The sequence below is a fragment of the Catharus ustulatus genome, chromosome 20 (assembly GCF_009819885.2).
Source record: "Catharus ustulatus isolate bCatUst1 chromosome 20, bCatUst1.pri.v2, whole genome shotgun sequence".
NCBI classification, from domain to species: Eukaryota; Metazoa; Chordata; class Aves; order Passeriformes; family Turdidae; genus Catharus; species Catharus ustulatus.
In genome coordinates this window covers 8,285,297-8,307,554 of record NC_046240.1, presented here as the reverse complement: position 1 = coordinate 8,307,554, position 22,258 = coordinate 8,285,297, and the positions used below count along the sequence as shown (strand labels likewise).

Sequence of the window (22,258 nt, the reverse complement as noted above, 5' to 3'; positions counted from 1 at the left end):
AACTGCTCTCAAACCACCAGCACCTCCAGCCTCCCAGAACCAAGTAAGAGATGACACTCAACAGTATTGGCTTCCAGTTATCTTGGATCATGCTGGTTTCAGCTGATATCCCAAAGCCAGCAAAGCCCAGAGCTTGTGCTGTCAGTGCCCAGGCAGTCAGGGAATTGCTCCAAGCTGGACCAAGCTGCTTAAACACAGTAATCACTGCAGGGAGCCACCTCCTGTTAATCACTGGAGGAAGGCAAGGGGCCATCTGAGGTGATAGCACTGTGACCCACTCTGCCCATCCCTCCTTAGCCTTCATGAGTAGTCTGTCCCTCCAACACAGAGGAGCACTGACTGTCAACTGATGTGCTTATTTTTTTATAACAGGGGAAGATTTTTATTGTTGTTGTTGTCTTTGAGTTGTTTCAGTGAGAAGATGTTTTACCCTAACACCTCTCTCCATTTTGGTATTTCTCCTTTGCTCTCTCTTTCCTTCGTTCATTCAGAAATCACTTGTAAAAGACCATTTCTGTGAGAAAAAAGCAGAAAAACAAAGTGGGGAAAAAAATGCCCACAAAGTCTCTCAGTCTTCTCAAGTCTATCTTCCAAAAGCCTGTATGTAAAACTAGGGAAGTTGAGGGGAAAAAAATTGTTGTAATCCTCCGTTGCATTAAGAAAGCCTGCTCCTACTGAAAGGCAGTATTTTCACAGAGAAACATCCAACAGGTACAAGGCTTTCCTTAGCATGTGTGAGATACCTTTTGGTAGGTGAGAGATGTACCTCTGTTTCAAAGATACTTTTATCCACCTAATGATTTCACAGTGTCCACAGAAGAAAGCTTCACTCCAGGATAGTTCAGAACAGCCTTTCAGAGATATTCTGCATGTGCTCCCTCACAAAGTTAATTCTTTTGTCTCTGGCTTTGCCCCTCTTATGGGCAAGAATAAATTCAGACCGAAACTACAAACTTGCCTGAAGAGACCAGACAGTTGACTGGAGCAGCTGATCTATTTATTCCAATTGCAGTGATAAATGTGATTTCCTGTCTACCACAAAACAGTCAGTGCTTTTCCCTGCTGCAGCACTTCAGTGGAAAATATAATCATTTCCAGTGGAAAATATAATCATTCCCAGAGTCAAGGAAAATCATTTAAGTTCAGCATCAAGAAGTGCTGGCCACCCTCAGCAGACAATCACCTCATGAGTGCAGAGACTGCTGAAGGAGATGGGCAGGAAACTCCAAAGGCTGCTGATGTCCATGATTAGGCTCATAACAAAGATTTCCTTGCATCTGTTGAGCAGAGGATCCTAATGGAGGCACCCCTGAGCTTGTCTGTTACTGTTGAGTATGACACAAGGGACTGGCTCAGTTCAGTCACCTGAACTCAGCCCAGCCCCATCAGTCCAGTGTCCCCTCTGCAATAATGCTTGTGCTGCCCATGGAGCCCAGAAAACAGCCAGGGCACTGCAAATTCATCACCATGACATTTCTGAAGGTGTTCCCTAACATACTAAAAACAAAACAGAAGGGAAAGGTCTTCTTAGATTTAAGAGCAAAATCTTGCAGGATCACTGAAGTTATACCTCAGATGACCAAAGGCTCCACTGGCTCTCCTGAGGAGGTGGGAAATTGGACTACTGTTCAGCAGAAAGCTCTGCCTTCCTCCTTCCAGAGAGGAAAATAAATCCCAGGACCTTTCACACCCCACAGAGAAGCTAACATGGAAAGGACATGAAATTATTTGCCAGATCTTCTTAAGAGCAAAGGATATGGAAGGAAGATTCATGTTCCCTCTAGATGCTGCAGTCTTGGCATGGTTTTACACCCTGTTGAGGCAGGGACACAATGTCAGGAGTGTGCCAGACGTGCTGAAAAGCCCCCACAATCCCACAAGATGTGGATGAGTGGATGTACTGAGCCCTTGTTAAAATCAGGCCTCTCAGGAAGGAGACATCCTGCTGGTCCTCCCCTGCATGCATTGCCCATGGTACCAAGGAGGAAATGATCTCCAAAGAGACAGCACAGCTGAATGCCAGGGCTCAAGCAAACACAGCAGTCCTGGTGCTGCTTATGTGACCCCACAGGCCTTTGGATCAAGCTAGGAGGAGATGGGCATGAGGAAAGACAGAGCATTGAGTCACTATTGCTGCTCTCACCAATTCTTGATGAGAAGTTTATTTTATTCCTCAGACTGACTTTGGAAGACTCAGATCTTCCCAGTGTCTCACATATGGTCACAATTTGCTGACTTGATTTTGGAATGACATAATATTGGTATTTATGAGCCAAGTATTTAATCATCAGCTGAAAGAACACTAGGCCCATTGTTGGTCTGCATATTATCATGGCTCCAGGAGCCCAGGGCAGCCTACTGCACTTCTCTTCAGGCAATTGATCTGGGACTTCTTTAATGAGCGTGATATTAAAGCTGCAAGCAGATGGGTACAGCAAACAGTATGTGGAGAGATAAGGCAGCAGTGGGGAGCAACATATTCCCTTAGTCCTTCCTGCCTGCAAAATGGTATTATGCAGAGAGAAAGAAATTTCCCTTGCAGAAGTGCCAAGCTGAGCTGACTGGTACCCAGGTGCTGCCACCTCTGCCCTTTGGTATCACCCTACAAAACAAATCAAGGTTTATTGCTACAGCTCTGCTCTAGGGCTGGGTTTGATACCTCTGTGCAAAAGGAAAATTTTTTCCTACTTAAATCTGAATTTGTCTTCAACACTGAAAACGTCAACATTTAGGATGAATTCTTACTGTCAAGAGTAGCCCAGTGACAATCTTTGATGAAGTACAAAGTCCTGCTTTTGTTTAGTACACATGACACTCTAAAATTACTCTGGGATAATCTGCAACTTGCAAAGGAAGTTGTCCATCCCCACTGGCAGACCAATTTCTCTGTGTTCCTTGGATATCTGCAGTACTGTGGCTACCTCTAGGTAATCAATAGCCAAGCCATGTAGTATTTCCCCCATCTCCAATTTCAGGCTTGTGTGGGGCACAGTACCCTTTTAGTGGTTTTATTCAGCCTCACTCAGAAGGTTTTGAAAAACATGGTTTTCTGCCCATTATGTATTGGCATCTCTGAGACTGGTCTTGAGCTATTTTTAAACACATGCAGCTCTGTGACAGGCAATGCATTCAGCTCTCCAGCTCTGATCCTCCAAGACACAGAACACTAAATCAGAAGTTAGCACAAGCTTTTTAAGAGCCTTTGCCAGCTCCAGTTTTATAACCCACTTTACTTACAAATGCAACCTCTCCAATCAATTTTGCTTTCAAGATTCACATTTATTTCCTTCCCTCTGCCCACACTTCTACAAAATGCTAATGTGGGTAGAGACAGCTCTTCCCAAAATGCATATCTCAGCATTAAGTTCATCTGTCACAGATGTTCACATCCTCTGAGCCAACCTGGTAGCACTTTCCCAAACAATATCAAAGGGAAAAAAACCTGACTACCAAAGACCAACATTCTGATCTGATTTGACCAAGCAGTGGTTTACTCTAGGGATTCAAAGGAAGAGGCAAGAGAGACAAAACAAATTATCCCTGCTCAAGGTTTTGCCTGATTCCTATTAAACGTGCCTGGCTTAGGCCTTCTAGCACTTCCAATAGTAAAGGTAAAACACCTTCAAATTTCAAGGTTACTTGAAAGAACATTGCTTGCAGGACAAGAATACCACTGTGGTCCAAATAACATTTTAACACAGTGCTTCCAAAATTTGTGTTGTTCACATTAAAAATGAGGCAGAATTAGCCTGTCCCTAGAAGCCAGCAAGACCAGGGAAAGCAAAGCAGGAGATGATTCTTGATCTGGAAAATAAAGGATGTGAATTTAATTAGTTAATATATTTTGCTCATTACTTAGATGCTACATCAGCTTCCTACAAAGCCACAGCTAAACATTTCTGTTGGAAGCAGCAGTGTTTTGTTTTTCCCAAGTCATATGAACTCTGTCTTAGACCTTACTACTGACTACAAGCTCGAATAGAGTTCACAGGATATTATGTGAAGTAACCCAGGACTGTCAACAGCAATTGCTGTCCAGCAAGAATCCCAGCAAATAACATCTCTAGTATAATTACTTCATGGCTTGTCTGTTCTCTAAAAGTAGCAAAGTTAGTTAAACACCTTGGTTCACTATCTCTCCTGTCACCCATGCTTTTCATAGCCAGAATTTTCCCTGTGCATCTCTTTTCACAATGCTGCAAAGCAACCAGACAGCAGAGATGCATGAGATGTCTCCACTTGCACAGGAAACACTTTTGTTACTCTGCACTGTCTCAGACACAGCATAAGCAACCCCATCTGAAACTGCTTTCTGCAATTACTACAAACCACAGTGCAGAAACAGAAATAGATATGATTGCAGCATTGTCTTACAACTACATGAGCTGAATTTCATACACACAGAGGAGAAGTAATTTCCAATGAGTTGCATATCTGATTTTTTCAAGCCTCTTCTGTTTTCAGATCACACTACGAGTTTTCATCTTCCCTGAATTTATTAATCTCTCAATTCATTTTCTGAGTGCTTTCTGGGGTCTAGTCTCATATTTTAAAACTTTCAATTTAATAATTTTAAGTTGCTTTGCTGAGTTGAGAGCAGGAATATGTATGAATGTTGTTATTAAGGTGAGAAGCCCTATAATTACATTTTTGATGTATCTAGAAGTTCACACCATCATTTTTAGCAGCAGGTCAATTCTTGCTAAGCTATTGAAACAGACAAATTAACCTGAGCATAAAGCAGAGAGAGCTAATGATCATCAAGCCCAAACATGAACCTGAACACCACCACAGCAAGGATTGACAGCTAGGAGGTGAAGGAAATTCCTAATTTCACAGTGATTCTGTATCAACTGTGCTGTTTCTTTCTATCAGGAAGTTCAAAAGAAAGTTCAGAAGGCAGGGAAAAGAGAAAGAGCCCTAAAAATAATTTGGATGTTGGAAATCAATAGAAACTAGAGGAGAAGTGAGAAGAGAGATGTCATTTGTAAGTAGTTAAATGTTTTGGCATTTGCATTGCCTATTGATTAGAAAGTGCAAAAAATGCAGACAAGGATAGAGGAGATGATGACAGGAAGATCAATGGCTTCTTTATAGGAGTCATTCAATAGTAGTGAAAGAAATTTGCTGTTTTGCAGAAATCACATCAGCTGGGTGTGAGCTGGCACAGCCTCCTATTCCCAAAGGAGGAGAAAATGTCCAAGAATTTCAGCTCCCATCTACCTTTCATTAGCTTGTGCTGCTCCCTGTGGAGTGGGGAGAGAGGAAAAAGCCCAGTTCTATTCCTGAGCCTGTTGCCAACGTGCTGCCTGGCCCTAGGCCATCATTTCTGTGAGAGAAATTTGATGATGCCTCTTCCTGCTACCTAAGTGTTGTGCAGCCCAATTAGTGAATGCTTGCTTGGTACTTTGAATATCCCCAACTGTGGAACAAGCAGCTGTTACTATAAATACTCTGCTGAGCACTGAGGACCACACTGTGTGTCATGCTGGAGCAGAGGAAAACCTCACACTGTGGGATCTGTTTAAGAGTTGCTGCAATTATTTTACTCGGTACCTAGACAGAGGCAAGGGGCTTACAGGACAGCCTGGTTAGATACCCCAGGTTTATGTCATTCCAACCAAGTAACTTCACCTTGACACTGCCCACAGCCTGATGGAGGTCATGACCTGGGTCCTTGACAGCTGGGCCATGTTATCATACTTTCCTGATTAATGTGAAAACAGGACATATGCAAGACACTTTCTTTCTGAACCAGGAACCCATGCATGAGTGACCATGACAAATGAAGGGATCAAATCCCCACACTGTCTGCACAACACACAGAGATGTAAAGGACTATACTCTGCATCAAGGACACATCCAGTTTTCCAGAGAAACCTCAGAGGTGTCACCAACTTCCATTCCTCTTCGACTTTGTCACCCAGGCTTATAATAATATTGCACTAAATCTGCTGGGATTCAGGTGTTCAATGACAGAGCAAGAACAAGGCAAAGCCCCTGAATGGCCAGCGTCCAAGATAACTTGCAAACAACATTCCCAAAGCATCCTGGGCACCTGACAACACATGTCTACAATTGTGTTGACTCAACAAACTGCCTTGACAAGAAACAGAACAATCCCTTCACTAATTGACTCATTAGTAGAGATAGAGAGGCATCCAGATCATGACTCATGCACTCTGAGATGCTCACCTGGGATAAAATGAACGTGACCTAGAAACACTTTATCCCTGGTGCTGCTGATGCCTACAGCAGTGCAATATGACTCCACCTAGCAAGTCAACACAACATTATCTATATGTTTTTGTCTGGAAGTGGTGAAATCTCTAGATAAAACAGGAGACATCCAGACTGACAGACCTCTGCTTGCAAACAAATGGCTCATTATAGCAGCCAGCAACTTGTACTGAGAGCAAAACCCTCTAAACTAGCACTAGTCATTGCTTCATGATCTTACTATAGTTCCTTCCCATGCAAATTTGTTTCCCTGGAAAAATCAGAAGCAATTTGACTCTTGCTGAAGCATTCAGTCACCACTGACTGCTTCAGCAAGTCCATGCAGAATGTGATGCAGCAAACACTGCTGTTAATAAAGGGAGGGAAACAGAGGGACACTGTCCCTCAACAGCCCATGTTTTAAGCAGAGCCAAGGAGTGGCTGACAGGCCCTGGCAGCCAGAGCACTCACCAGGTTGACGAAGTCCTGGTAGCAGATCCTCCCCTCAGAGTTGCTGTCTGCCAGGGCTAGCAGGACCTCCAGCTTGTGGGGGTCCAGCTCCGAGCCGTGTCTCTGGAGAAGGGAGCGAAACTTCTCAGTGCTGATGTAGCCAGTGTTGTCAGGATCAAACTGGGATAGGAGGGGAGAGTGCCACAATTAACAATCCCATCTTACACACAACTCTGGCCTCCTATGCATTCATCACCCACTGCAGACCCACACGGACCCAGGGGCTGCTCTAGGCTTTGGTGCCACTGCCCTGCAATCACCCAGGGACTGGAAAGCAGAGAGGGGTGAGCGCAGGCACCATCAGCCCCACCACCATCCCATTCCACCCAAGCTTCAGCTATGTCAGCTCCCTTCACCTTCCTTCCCTCTGCATCATCATTTCTCGTCTATTTTTTATGTCTCTTTCTATCTGGAACATCAAACAGACCAGATATGCAGCTTGTGAGATAAAATGCACTGAAAACAGTTTTACTCCTCTATTTCCTAACACAATTGCACCACAGGAATATGCCATCCCTCCTCAAGCCCTTTCCATGCTCAGTGCTTCTGAGAGTCACCTTCCCAGATCATGTCTAAAGATGCCTTCACTATGGTGAGTGCTTTCAGTGCTGAAGAGCTATTTTAAGACAGTTGGAAAAGAAAATCTTTGGACCGGGAGCAAAGTAGATGAACACCATGTCAAACTAAAAGTGACAAGGCAGCCACAAGCCATTTGGAGAACATAAACCAGAGTCATTAGCAGGAAAGTCCCAGGTGAGACCTGGAGTGAATCCCACTCTGACCAAAACTGTTTTCCCTGAGCCTAAGTGGATAATCTAGAATTGCCACCGATGGAAAGAGCCTTTACAAGGCTGTCCAAACTTATGACTGCTCCAGTGGCCTCTAGGGCACTCTGTGAGGGGCTGCCAGCTCACCAGGCACAGCCCCAGCCCTGACAAAGCCACTGCTGGCACCATGCCGAGCACGTTTCTGCTGTGCTTGGAAAACTAGTGGCTGCAAGCTCCCAGACCAGCCTGCACTAGCCCTGGTGCAGTCTGATCTCTACCACTTCTCTGTTGCTGGGAGATTTTGCCTTTGATTTCCCAAACTTGGCTGTGAGGACCCTGGTGCTCACTGGCCTCCTTTTGTAGATAATGATATCAAGCTTGTTTGCTGGATTGAATGGCTGTCAGGGGGCAGGGTGGTCAGGAGGGAGTCTTTTCATGGAAACATTTGGGACATAATAGGGCCTTGGCAGAGCCAAAAAGGTCCTGACAATCCTCACTCTTTGCTAATGGAGAACAAAAGTTGAACAGGCGCCGGGCCTTTGATCAGACACAGTGGAGTAAAGGCTGCCTTGGCAAGGGAGGAGGTGGGAAGGAGGATGTGGCAGAGGATGCAGCCTGCCAGCAGCAGGGCTGGCACGGCTCTGCAGTGAGCAGAACAGCCATAAAACAGACCAGCCTCAGCCATGGGCTGCTTGTTTAGAGGCTGCAGTGCCCATGTGGCTCCATCTCCTTCTGGCCTGAGCACCTTTGCCCTGCTGCTCTGCTCTCCCCAGCTGCCTGGCTGAGGAGGAGCTGTCCAACCTGAGCAGGGGAGGTCACAGCTCCTTGCAGCTGGAGGGCTCTCTGCCTTTGGTCAAAGCAGCAGCCCCTCTGTGAAGTAGCTGCTGGGGCAAGTGGATGACACAAATCAAGACAATCAAGTGACCTGTGGACAGTCAGAGCTGGGCACTCTCTCCTGTTCTCTGACAAAGGTTGTCCTGCCCTTGTGTGGTGGCCTGGATGTACCTCCCTGACAGATGGCACCCAGAGCCAAAGGTGGATTTCATGAGCTTTGTTTACTGTTAAACAAAGGCTTAATATTAATCCCTAGAGAAGTTTAGCTCCTCTACTCTGGCTCACTCTGATGCTTTGAGTCAACAGATCAAACTCTGAAACTAACCCCAAAAGTCAGGGCTTCTGCACTCAGGCTCAGCTCTGATGACTTTTGGCTCTTGCTGTGACTCTCAGGGCAGCCTGTTTGTGGTGCCCAGTCCCAGACATGCATACCCAGGAAATAAAGTATTATTAGCACAATACCTGGGATGACCTTTCTCAAGGGGAATTTGTAAGAGCTGGGAGATGAGTCATTCAGTGAACGGGTCTAAGACCTCCAACCCCATAGATACTGCTCTGTTCATCCCTGTTTCAAAAACATTTGACCTAACCAACATCTTATTTAACTGCACCACTTCAACTGTACCTTGATATTTAAAATGTCAGAACCTAGCTTGTCTAGGACAAAACCCTTTGCTCCTTGAAGGCTTAAGTACTTCTCTACTTTGAGGGCCAGGGTCAGCACCCAAAGTGTGGGACTCTCCCCATGCTGTGTGCTCATGGACTTTGTAGGAAAGACCAAGGGCTGCAGTCCCAGGGAACATGGCTATTCCTTCAAAGGACAGATGAGATACAGAGCTGAAGCACACAGGGCCCCCCAGAGAACAAAAGAACTGCTGAGATCACAAACCACTTTTCCCAGACTTTGTTCTGCTTTAAAGCCTTCCAAAAAGAAGCATTTTGTAACCAAGAACAGAAATCACACAACTGCTTCAGAACTTCAAACCAGCCCACAAGGACACACTAATGACTTCAGACTCACTACTGCTGGAGCTGATACATCATGTCACTCAGGATGCTGCTGTTACTGGTTGCTGGTTGCCAAAGGCACAGCTGAAGCTGTAGCTGTCTGGTGGCTCCAAGTGAATCTGCTTGTTTTCTCACACCAATAGGCACCAGCATTCCTCCTTTAACTCACTGAAGTCTTGCTCCTTGCTCCACAAAAATCAAAGCAGTGGCAGAATGTAGCTGGTGTTTTCTGTAGTGTAATTTGGCTATTGATTCTTTCCTTCTCTTCCATGTTATTATATATAATTATTTTTTTGGCACCATGTTAATGATAACAATTAGAAATAAATTTGAAGTACAACAGTGGATCTGAACAATATGAGAACAAGAGATGAGCAATGAACTGACATCTGAACTTAAATACCTCAGAGCAGGGCCAGAGCACAAGTCCCACAATCTGGAGCAGAATGTTTTACAGTCAACCCCAGCTCCTATTTATGTTTAAACAATTTTTTAATTGTATAACATTTCTCTGTGAAAAAGTATATAAAAATCTTATCTGTCACCACTCAAAATCCACACCAGTACTTCAAACTGCTTCAATCCCTGTTTCTGATATCACAGCTATACACAAAAATGAAGGGGTTGAGGAGTTTCTGCATATTCTGTGTCCCTACACATCCTAGAATCACAGAATGTGCTGAGTTAGAAAGGACCCATCAGGATCATTGAGTCCTTCATGCTCCATCCAGCTCCTGGCCCTATGCAGCATAGCCCAAGAACCCCACAAGGTGCTCAAGAGCATTGTCCAAACATTTCTTGAACTCAGACAAGGTTGGTGCTGTGACCACAGCCCTGAGGATCCTGTTCCAGTGCACAACCACCCTTAGATATCCAACCTAAACCTCTCCCTGACTCAGATCTAGCCATTTCCTTGAGTTCTGTCACTGGCCATAAGAGTGAAGAGATCAAAACCTGCCCTTTTCACTTATGAGGATGCTGAACACCACAGTGAGGTCTCTCCTCAGACTCCTCTTTTCCAGGTTGAACAAACCAAGTGACCTCAGCCCCTCCTCAGGACCCTTCCTCATCCTCATGACCTCCTTCAGACACTGTCTAACAGCTTCTTGTCTTTTCTACAATGCCATGCCCAAAACCACACACAGCACTCCAGGTGCCGCTGCACCAGTGCAAAAACGTGACAGCAGCCTCAAACCACTCAGCTCCATCAATTATAAAAGAGACAACTGACCTTTGCGAGCCGCTTCATCCATTTATCCATGACGATCTCCCTCGGGGCCAATTGTGCCACAAGCCCGGGCGAGCCTCAGGGTCTGGCCCGAGGACAGACAGAGCTGGGGCAGCAGCAGGGCCGTGCTGAGCCCGGCTCCAGCCCCACGGGGAGCAGAGTTCCCCCAGCACGGGCACACGGTGCCTCCCCTCAGTGCAGCTCCTCCTGCCTGTCCCGAGCTCGCACCAGGGATGGGGAAGCCGTTCCCCCTCTCCCCACACACAATAGGACACTAACGGCAATTTCATGCAAGGTTTCCTCCGCATTTCAATGACAATCACCCTTAACTCCCTTGATCCTCAACCAGGCTCTTAAGCAAAAATGTAAATATGTTAATGACCGTAGCAGCCATCTGACCCAGGATCTTAATTCCCTGGCCCAAACAAGCTGGTTTTCTCCTGTTTTTTCCTTATATTAGAGGAGACACATCACAAACTAAAGGTCGCACAGCACAACTACAATGCAAAAGTAAGATGAGGGAGCCTCACAAACTGCGATGCAAATCGGAAATTTGGTTGAGGAAAGAAAATGAAATCTCAAATTGTTCCTCTTCTTTAATTAAAGACACATCAGCCACGGTTGAGTGAGCAAGTAGGGTGGAGGCTGGTGCTGCAGACAGACAATGAGTATCTTGGGAAAACGCAGACATTCAGAGTGCAGCCAGCTGCTCCTCTCCCCATGGCACACAGCCCTCGGGGGCATCCGAGCAGCTGGAGAGTCAGCAGCTGAACTGGCCACAACAGGAGGATCCCAGGCTGCCTTTAGGATTGCAGGAATAGTTTGCTACCAGCCATAGTTTCCTCATTGAAGGGCTTGACATCACCAAAGCCACAGTTGTCTTTTCAGTGGGCAAGGCTCCAAGCAACTTCATCTGATTTGGAAACTGGCCTTGAGTTGGACCAGTTCCTTAAAATCTGAATCAGTCTAAGGTCCAGTGGTGTCTTCACTTTTGGGAGAGGCTGGCCTGGCAGTGTCAGGCTCCTGGCACTGATCCCAGCCCTGCTCCACACTAGGAGACTCTGCAAAGAAATTGCCCTGAACTCTAGATTCTTCTACCTATTATATAGAAATAACAACTCCTGATTGATTTCCCACCAGAAAGGAGTTCTTAATAGTTGGCCTGTTTCTTATTTACATGTAGGCCCTTTTCCATGGGAAAGGGGGAGTCAATTGCATGCAACATGTTTTCATTTCCAGGGATTTTGGAAACCACTCTGAGCTTTGCTGGATGGAACTCAGATGCTAGGTGGCAGAGTCTCTGCAATCTAGAGATCCTTAATGATCCTTCTCTCTTTTCCAAAGGTGAGAAGTGCATGTGAGAAACACTGATCCAACAGAGAGGAAGGCCAGTCAGAGGTAAATGCACATCCCTCCACCCTGAAATCCAGCTTCCCACCATTTCAAGTCACCTCATCTGAACACACGTGGTATTGCATTAATGCTGGCTCCAGTGACGCACATTGGCCTCCTCTGTAAATAATGAATTTACTCACCACTGCCCAGACAATATAAAGTGATTAAGGGCTGTCCAGCAGTACTTTTAGGGCATGTTAGATTGCTTTGACCTGAAGTGAACCCGAGGGATGGAAACATCACCCAGCTCTCAAAAGCCAGATTGCTTTTAAGCACAGAGGATATTCCCTCAGCAAGCAGTGCTCCCAGACACACCTGCTCCCCAGGAAGGCTGCAGGGAGAGCACAGAGCTGCCCTGCTCAGCACTCTCCTAGGCCAGGAGGCATTGCAGAGAATGGAATCCAGCCTGTCACCTGGATTTGGGTAAGTGTGTCTCTGCAAGCAGCACATGGCAAAGTGCAGATGGAGGGGGCTGGTACGAGATTCCCTTTTCCTTGAAGAGCAGAACAGCCTGAAAGACCAGGTTCATGAGCTAGCTGGCCAATCTACAGAGGCATTTCTGTTCTAATTTATTTCTCCTACTGTCTTAGGCATAAAGACAAGGAAGAGACCTACATTACTACCATCTGTTGTTACCTTCTGCAGAAGCACTTCATCTAGACACTGGAAGCACAGATTCAACACGAATGAGAGAATCAAAAGATTCAGGAGTGTGCTACTACTCAGGTCTAAGGCAGACAGGAAAGAGGGCTTGGAGCCAGATTTGATTCTTAGTATTGCCAAGATTGCTGGAGTGAGCCCACAGACCTGTGTAGTGTTGTGACCTCCCCATCTACAGGGCACAGGCACCACACCTGTGTCCATGTGATCCAGCTCAGGGAGGGCTATGCAGAACTCAGAGTATGGCTGGATGATGGCTGCAATGGCAAAGGGCAGTTGCCAAGCAGCACAGGGACTCTGTGAACAGACATGGCCTTCTGGGGAGGTTTCAGGCGCAGAAACCTAGCAAACTTTCCAAAGCCAGTGGCAGCTGGACACCACACTGAACTTCTTGACTCTACAGAGGTCACACCCCTGTCCATAACCACCATTGGCCAAGCAAATCCTACAATTGGAGACCCCAGTAATTTCTGACCCACAGCTTGCAGGGGAAGCCTATCATGCTCAGTCAGGTACCCAAATTCATGTTGCTGTCTCCATGTTCATTTTTCATACAACTCTCTTCCTTATCCATCCTCTGCCTGTGGATTCCTTGCTGCAAGTCCTTGCTAAGACACTAAGAGAGGACAGAGCTGAGAGGACCCACTCACAGGACCCACTGAGTGGGCTTTCAGTCCGAGCCCACCTCAACATCCCACCACTCTGAGCAATCCCACTGCCTCTCTCCAAATCAGCCTCCTGGCAAAACACTTCCAGAAATCAGCCTCTAGTCTCAGCTGGGGAATTACAGACAGTGTTCAAGCCACCCAGAACTAAATTATTCAAAATATACCACTGTGCTGGCTTTGAAACCAGAGCCGCTCCCCAGAAAGAAGCCAGGGTAAATAGAAGCTCCATTACCAGCAGCACTGACAGGGAAGGAGATGCAGCACTGAAAGTGAGGGAGATAATTACATGATTAACGAGACAGCATGGGTGGCAGGAGATGCCCTCCATTATGCCACAAGGCTTAATGCAAAGAGACATGTTTATAGACTGAGCTTACTGCAGCTCTGCTTCTTCCTGTTTTATTATTTATGACAGTGCATTAAGACTAATGGAAAGAAGCTGAGGCACTCTAAAAAGTCACAGGTGGGTTTTTTAAGGTGAAAATATTATTTTTAATCCTGATCTAGCACTGGCCACGTTGCACATTCCTACATGGGTAGTTGTCTCAGCTGCAGTAACAGGCTGGGCAGGCTGTGACCCAGACTGGTGAGTCACGTATCCAACAGCACCAGCACCAGCCCAAGCTCTCATTCCTGAGTCTGTGGACAAGATAAAGCCAACAGAGATCACCTAGTGATTGGTGTGACCAAACTCACCTGAGCAGTTAAAATCTTCCCTTAAATCCTGAGGCAAGGGGTTTATAACTTTGCAGAACTGATTGTCAGCACTGGCCCCAATATTATTAATGCACCAATACCCAATCTCTTGCTCTCCCTTTTGAATTCCTACAGTTTTTAGGCCTCCATAATCTCCTGAAGCTATGAGTTCTGCAGTCAAGATAAAAGAAACCCAACTTTTCATCTGGATGGTGTAAGGCATTAAATATCAAAAGCTGAAAACAGCAGTATCCATAGTATCATAAGACTCATTCACCACCATATAATTATTGTTTATATGGTTTTAGACATGTCACTGGAAAATCTCAAAATTTTCTATTAATATTAATTACATCTCTCAGGGCTTCTGCTACATGAGGGGACATAATATGTAAGTCACTTCATTCAGATCCAAAATGCAACACACTCTGGGTCAGATGCTGCATTGATTTGGATTACTAATTCACAAGAAGACATAAGCATGCACAGTCAATCTCACAACTAGGAGACAGACAGGCTCTAATCACTACTGATACAAAGAAAATAATAATAAAAAAACAAAGCAAACCAGAACAGTGAACAGAGCTGTTCAGTAGGGGCTGTATTTCAGGCCAAGTTTCTGCAGTCAGATCCCTGCTTACCCCAGGTCAACTAATCATACAGAAGATTTCTGTAAAATTCACTGCTGTGGATAATGTCTCCTGTCACAGCTGCATCTATGCAGGTACAGATGAGGCAGATGAGTCTTCTCATTCAAAAAAGTTTTTTGGTCTGATATTATCTGGAAAAAGTTGCATAGGTGATATCAGTGTGAAAGAGTCAGGGAAGCTGAAATGTTTCTGTTCTGTATGTAGACAAAAACCCAATGAATTATCTCCATCACATGATGATGATGATGCATTTTCTGTCCCAGCAGTAACTCTGGAGAATGTTACACAGCAGCTGCTGAAGTTAGTTTTGAATCAGCAGGTCAAGGTAACTTTCATCCAAAAGGTTTTAAAAAGTCATTGCAAATACTGATTTTCTGGAAGTCTGGGAACACTGGAAGAACATCAAGATCTGCTTGCTCCCTTTCTTCCAGCTTTGAATCAGCAATACAGCCCTTCCAACCATGGCTCCAAAGCTCCTGGGCAATCACAGTGCTCCCTAAACTGCCTGGCAAGAATTGAATGGGATATAGCATGTCTTGTTGGTCTAACAGCAACCCACAGCAAAGGAACAAATGACTGACACTGAGTAATGCACATCTGAAAAAGGACTGGTCTAGTATCAGTCAGAATAGGCCATAGAAAACAGATTATATCCAGTTGATATTACCTGGATGAGAACACAAACTGGGTGCAGATTATCAGCCAAGGTCACTGCTATGACTGATTTCTGCAGGGCATCTGACATCACCAGACAACCCTGAGTCTGAAGATTTACTGTGACACAAACTCAGGCTGTCACACATTCAACATGCTGAAATCTGACTATTTGACAGGTCTCAAAAATAAATCTAAGCCAGAGAGCCACCATCACATGGCTGATGCCACTAATGGGGTCCCATGAGAATTCATTCTTCCTCCTACAGAATTCTCATTAGTGACTTCGGAGCAAAGGAAAAGGAAAAGTCTGTATCATGCTCACAGATGAGCTAAAGCAAGCAGCAACTTATTAAGTGTGAGCAAGGTCTTTTGGTAAATCTGGGTGCTTGCAAACAATATATATTACATTAAAAATAAACAGAAAGCCATCTGGACAGGAGCCAAGAATGCCAGCCAGTGTACAGGGTAGAGAATGCCATCTTCAGCAGCAGCCACTCCTGGCAGGGGAAAAAACCCCTTGCTTGTTATAGTGAGTGCTCTCAAGGTAATACTGCCTGCAAAAAAGGAAACATGACCTGCAGGTTTGTAAATGAGGTGACATTACCTCTTTGGCACTTTTTATTGGTACAGTCTGACTGGCTGCACTGACAGGCTCAATTCATTACCTTATAAAAGGGAAGGTTAAGCAATGACTTGATCACTGTCCAGAGGAAAAGAAATTTGGCAGTACAGGAGACTCCACCAAGACAAAGGTATAATCACATCTAGGGGCTAGAAGTAAAACTGGACAGTCTTAGATTAGAGTAAATTGATTATTTTTACTATAATAAGTGAAATGTCTCACTAGTTTCACCAGAAATTTTACAACTGAATTGCAAGTTCTCATAGGAGATGAGGTATGGTTGAGGTCAAGCAGAAGATCACTCAGAAAACCTTACTGCCTACATTAGGAGAGACTAGATGATCCCAGCAGTTCTTTTCTGACCTGACAGCAAGCTGTAAGGGCTCAGAAAATCTCAAGCTGCAGCTAACAAGCCATAGCACATGTGTAGCCAAAATGATCCACCTGTACTGGAATTCAAACCACACTTCTGGTTAGAGCACAACTCCTGCTAAACAGACTGGGAAAGGTATTTAACTCTTACTGGTCTTACAACTGGCTTTGCTCAATTATGGGGACTAGAACTTATCAAAGAAACTCTGCTTTCCAAACTAAACTGGAGTAGAAGTTTAAGTCAGCCTTCTGAAGAGGAGACAGAGGTATCACATGATTCCCTGCAATGCCTTGTAGGCACTGGCATTACACTGCAATGACATAAACATCTCAAAGGTACTGCAGACAGCCTGGAGCTGGGAGCATTAATTATTCTCTAACTTCTACCATTTAACTGCTTGAGAGCAAGAAATCCTGACTTGCATCTTTCCAGGGTGATCCCAGGAGTTATGGCTGCAGGAAGGAGCCAGACTGCAGGAAGCTGTGGTGGTTTGCATTGTTTCTTAGGTGATCTATCCAAATCATTCCTGGATGACACTCAGACTGCAGGTTCCCTGCATTGAACTGCAATAGTAATTTCTGCAGTGTTTGCACTTTATCAGTCTGCTATGTCAAATATGCTTTGGTTTAGGAGTAGAAGAGATTTGTCCAAGTGCCAAAGTTGCAAAACCACAAGCAAGAAAAACCAAGCTGCATATAGGAATTCTGGATTCCTCTATGCTCTTACTGGATACCAGGGACAGTGATTCCAGAGTTCTCTCTGCCACAAGTTTTCAAACAGAAAGAAAATGTGTCTGATGTTTCAAGGCAAATCATGACAAAAACTCCACAACAGGAATGCAACTAACTTCATAGGAAGCAGTGCTGTTGGTGCAGGGTTCCCAGTCCAAGCCTTGCTGGAGCAGAGACTTCTGCCTGCAGGTGACAAGGTGCAGGGCTGGCCTGGGGCTAGATGTGTCCTGCTGGTTCAGTGTCTCTGTGGGGCACAAGCACAATGAACAGGGAGTCTCTTTTACACACTCACCAGCCTGACAACAAACCACAGCAGGGTCTGCAATCCCACTCTGACTCAGTTACCAGGGGGAAGGGTCCTTCTCAGAGAATTGACAAGTCCTCCCAGAGCCTAGCCCTGCCAGGCTGTATCAGGGGCTCCTTTCAGCCTGGTGAGACAGCAGTGGATGGTCCTTTCACAGCCCCCAACACAACAGAGAGCTCGTCCTGTCAGTCAAACCTGCCCATGCTCACAGAGCCCCTCTCCACCTCATTTCTGCCTCCTTTACTGAGCTGATCAGATTTCCCACAGGCACAGGGCACACACAAGCTTTCAGAGCACCTGCTTCCTCCAAGCCTATCCACTCTTCCCAAGCTCTAATACTCCCCTTTTATTTGTCCAGACTGGCTTGAATGCTGTTTAACCATTCAAAGCAGAAGCCCCCACAGGTCAGGAGACCTCCCACTTTGTTTTCCTGCCACACTGCAGCAGAGACCTGCTCCTTTTAACACCATGGGGGAATGTCTGCACACTGCTGGCACTGTGGGAGCTGCAGGGGACCAGGTGCTCAGCAAGCTGGGAAAGGTTTGGCAGAGGCTGTGGTCTGTATTTCCTGTGTGTGCATCACAAGCACAGGGTTGTGGCCCCATTTAGACCCAGAAACAACAAGCCCTGGCTAATATAATTCACAAGTTCTCTTTCCTGAGGAACACTTAAAACACATTATTGGAGTGCATAGATGGCTTGGCAAAACTGATACAGTAGATGATTTAAAAGAAGGAAGCAGAAAAAACACAGGCAACAACCATAATTACAGAGCCAGCATAATTAAGATAATTCATGTTATGTTCCTCAGGAATGAGGAAATCCAACCAACCTCCCAAAGAGTCACTTAAGAGCTGCAAGTGCTGCAAAGGGGAAACAAGCCAGGAGGGAGAGACAGAAAGACCAGACTGAACAGGAAGGTTAGGAAATTGTAATGCCCTTCCTGTTCATGCATCATGCTGCATCTCCAGGAAGTGGGGGGAAAAGAAATCTTCTCACCTGCAGGGTAGCTAGAGAGACAAATCCAACCAAAACAGTCCCACCAGGCTTCCACTGAGGATTAATTTGCTCATCATTTGGGGCCAGCTTCTAGAAGAGCATCCTCACAGAGCACACTGCAGACTGCTGAGCTTTGGATGGCCACGGAGAAGGGAGTGCAAATACACAAAAGGAGGAAGGGGCAGGAGGAGAGGGCAGCCCAGACTGGCTGAGGGGAAAACCAGATGAATGGAAAAGGAAAGCAGGGATGTGAATGAGCAAGAGGTGATGAATGGTAGGGAGGGCATGGAACTTTTACACAGGGCAGAGAGCAAAGACAGACCTTGAATGGGGAAGATTGAAAGATGCTGCCTGAATGGAAGGGGAAAGAGGGAGGAGAAATGAGGCAGGGAGAGAGCTGAGCAGCACAAAGTGAAACAGTGCAGACAGAACAGCTTCCCACATGGACATGACAAGGCCTTAGAGAGACAGACAAGTAACACAGCATGAACTTTAATCCAGGAGCAGAAAAGCTGCCTCGAGCAGACAGTGTTACCATCATCTGTCCCTGTATCTATAATCCCTCCACTATTGGGCACACCCTTTGCTCCCAGCCAACAAATTCTCATGAACCCAGAGCAAATCAAACAGCAGCCACCAAAGGTCAGACTGCCCCCATCAAAGGGAACTGCAGCAAAACTGAACCAGTGACGTGGAAAGGGCTCATAGGATAAAGCACCAGGATAATTACAAGCAGCAGCCCAAGACATGCAAGAGTAGCACTGCTCCAAGGGTGGGACATGATGCAGTTTATCTGCATGATATTGTTTATCAGCAGTGTTATTTGCAGGGCTTTTCTCCCACTTACAAAGCAGGGATAATTTTTTTCAAAATAAAACTTTTCCAGACAAAGAGATTTCCTGAGATTTCAGTCATGCCAAGACTTTCCTGAGAATTTTCCTTAGATTTGAATATTGATTGTTTAGAAGTTCCTTCAGACTCTAAAAGGCCAAAGCACTGGACACTGCCATTTTCAAAATGTTTCCTTAAAACTGTCATTTACATTCCTATTCTGAGTGCCCAGATGGTTCAGCTCAAATAAAATTAAATATTTTGCTTGAAAAGAAAAAAAGCAGTGCTTTCCCCAGCCTTTTGGTGAATTTCAAACAAAACTCTCTGCATTATTATTCATCCACCTCCTCCCTTTGCACAGCTGGGGAAAACAAAGCATTTTAAAAGGGCACATCTTATTACTTGAACCTCACTGGCAGAGCTGAAAACTGGATGCCCTTCCATCCTTTTTGGGTGGCCAGTGTCTCTGTTTTCCTCCTAGGCCTTTCAGTCCCACCTGCCTGGACATGTGTAAAAGCTATTTTCCCAATGCAAAGCAAAAGACACAGTGACTCAGCTTAAAAGGGATAGTGTAAGGCCTTAGATCATAGTATTTCACTTCATATTTGTTAGGAACAACCATGTAAAAGCTAATTCAGTGTCTGGAGCATGTGTTTTCTTGATCATAAATAGACCCCAGTAAAATGTTAGGTTAAATGAGAGGTCATAGAAATGCAGTAGAAGGTAGGACACTCCCTGCAAAAACAAACACAATTTAAATTTAAGACTTGACCCTATTTTGCCTTTTCAACACACCAGGGAAGTCAAACATACAAACTGGCTTTTAAAGGGTTGCTAGAGGAACCATGAGAGGCCCATCTGTGCCCCAACTTGAGACTCTGTTCTGTCCCTTTCTTTTTTGATGCTCCTTGCACCAAGCAAACATAACAATACCAATGTGGGTGATTTCAGGCAAAAAATGTGAGTGCCCTGGAGTCAGGGCACAAGCAGCATCTCATCTGAGAAAACACACAAGGATTTCTTTCTCTGTTCTATGTCCTGCCAATAAAAGAATAAAGGAATTCCTGAGAAATCTGGGCTGGATCATCCAATCCCTCTCACAGAGGTCCAAAAATATAAGGACAGAGACTTGGGATCTGGCTGTTAGCAATCAGGGCTCTAGGACATAGTACATTTTAAAATGATAATTTGTGCTCCTTATGAGTCACAGTGGTATCACTTTATAAGGAGTTCCACTTTTGAATTGGGAAACAGGCAAAGTAATTCACCCCAGTAATTACCAAATTACAAATTACCAAAGTAAATTGCAGAGACAGTAACTCACCCAATGATGCAAGAGGTTTAAAATACTACTGTAGATGAGATGAGCTGTCTGTGCTCCAGCCACCTCCATATACACTTCTGTACTGCCACCTAATAACTAACTAATAAAGATTTTAAATTGCCAAATACTACAGGGGGGTTTTGAAGGATGGGGTAAGAGGGAGTAAAGGTCAAAGCATCTCTGTGAAGCACACTAAGCTTGGTGATATCCACAAGCAACAAGGAAAGATATCCAAGAGTAGGAGATGCCATGGATGGGGTCTGTGCAGGCACACACACAGCAGGGGCAAGGGGAACAGACAGGCTGCTCTGCCAAAGCTCACACTGCAGCCTCACAGGCCAGCTGAGCCATGAAGAACCACTACTGCAAACTGAAGAGAGTTCTGGGTTTCCATCTGCCAGCCTGGGCACAGGGAGATCACGTTACATGTGGAGAGAAAATATGAATCATTCTCAATCCAGTGAGAGGAGTGAGAGCTGTGCAGCTGCTGCACTGCAAGTCCTACCAGCACTAGCTATAGCTTTGGGTTTAGACATCACACAATTTCAGCCTGCTTCCTGACTTCTGCTCCATCCCAGCTGCTTTCCTCTTGCATTAGTGCCTGCCTGCAGGAACAGCTATCTTTCTGGAAAAAATCCACACACAAGGAGGAGAGGTTACATGTGCCTGAGGGAAGTGGCAAACACACAGCAGGTCACTGCTTAGTCTAGAAGCATTTGAGCAGGGTCAACACCTACTGACAAAAAAATACATAAATACACACATACACACTATGCAGGGAAAGGATTTACCCCTATGGGACAGCCAGATGCTCAGGCATGCTTGGGGTACCAGGAATCTGCATCTTAGGGAAGTTGGCACATCTTACATCTGAGTCAGACAGGATGCAGTGCCTGAGATTTGACAAGTTATCCTCCCTTCAGGAAGGGCTGCTACACCCGTGCTGGTAGGGACCAAAACATTCATTCCCTGTCCCTCCATCCCACATCCAGCCTGGGGATTCCAGCTCTTTCCTGCTTCCCAAATGATAGTGTCCCACATCAGACAGCCAAGGCAGCGCCACTACCACAGGCTGGTCAATCTTCTTATGCAAATGAAAACAGGGTAATTGGGACAGTTACAATGAGTCCCTGACAATGTTTGCCTTTGTGCACACCAGTGGTAAATATAGACTGAGCTGCTTTCTAAGGATGGGGTGAGGGGAGAGCCGCATCCAAGGAACAGCAGCTCAGCTTCTCACAGAGATGACAAGGAAGTGAGCACTGTTTAAACACAAGAACGCTCTCAAAAATGTCCTGATAGCAAGGAAAGAGGCAGATGCTGCAAATAAAAATCACTGGCTGGAAGTCTCAGAAATACTCAGGGGAGCACAGCCACTGTGACAGGTCTGTGGAGGTGTCCCCCTGCATTCCAACCCTCATTCCACAGACAGAACACTTCCAGAGCATTTATCCCACTAAGGATCTCAGCCCACAAGAGTCAGAGCACCCACCACAGCCAGAACTGGACATGGCACAAACACCCCAGCCAGAGCAATTGCTGGCAGTTTCCAGGCTGCAAGAGCACAGCAGCTAGTCAGGCTCAGTCACTCCTGCACTGACAGCTTTGCTTCAGCCCCATGAATCTCATAATATAAGCTCTACTTTTGTTGTAACCCTCCAGGGCCCATTGCAGCCGCAGTGGAAGAAACCTAAACAAAAAGCAATGGCCCCCTGAAATCCTGTCATGCAAACAAGACTCTTCCCACCCATTGCCAAAAGGCCTGAATGGAAAAAGACTGAA

The 22,258-nt window shown here is 45.5% G+C and overlaps 1 protein-coding gene across 4 annotated transcripts in view; it reads right to left on the bottom strand.

Moving 5' to 3' along the window:
- RHBDL3 (rhomboid like 3) overlaps positions 1–22,258 on the bottom strand; it is a 57,366-nt gene that overhangs the window by 14,170 nt on the left and 20,938 nt on the right. For all 4 annotated transcript variants that reach the window (XM_033076655.1, XM_033076656.1, XM_033076657.2 and 1 more), the window contains one exon: positions 6,691–6,849. In XM_033076655.1, coding sequence (XP_032932546.1) covers positions 6,691–6,849 — 159 coding nt within the window. The remainder of the gene's footprint in view (positions 1–6,690; positions 6,850–22,258) is intronic.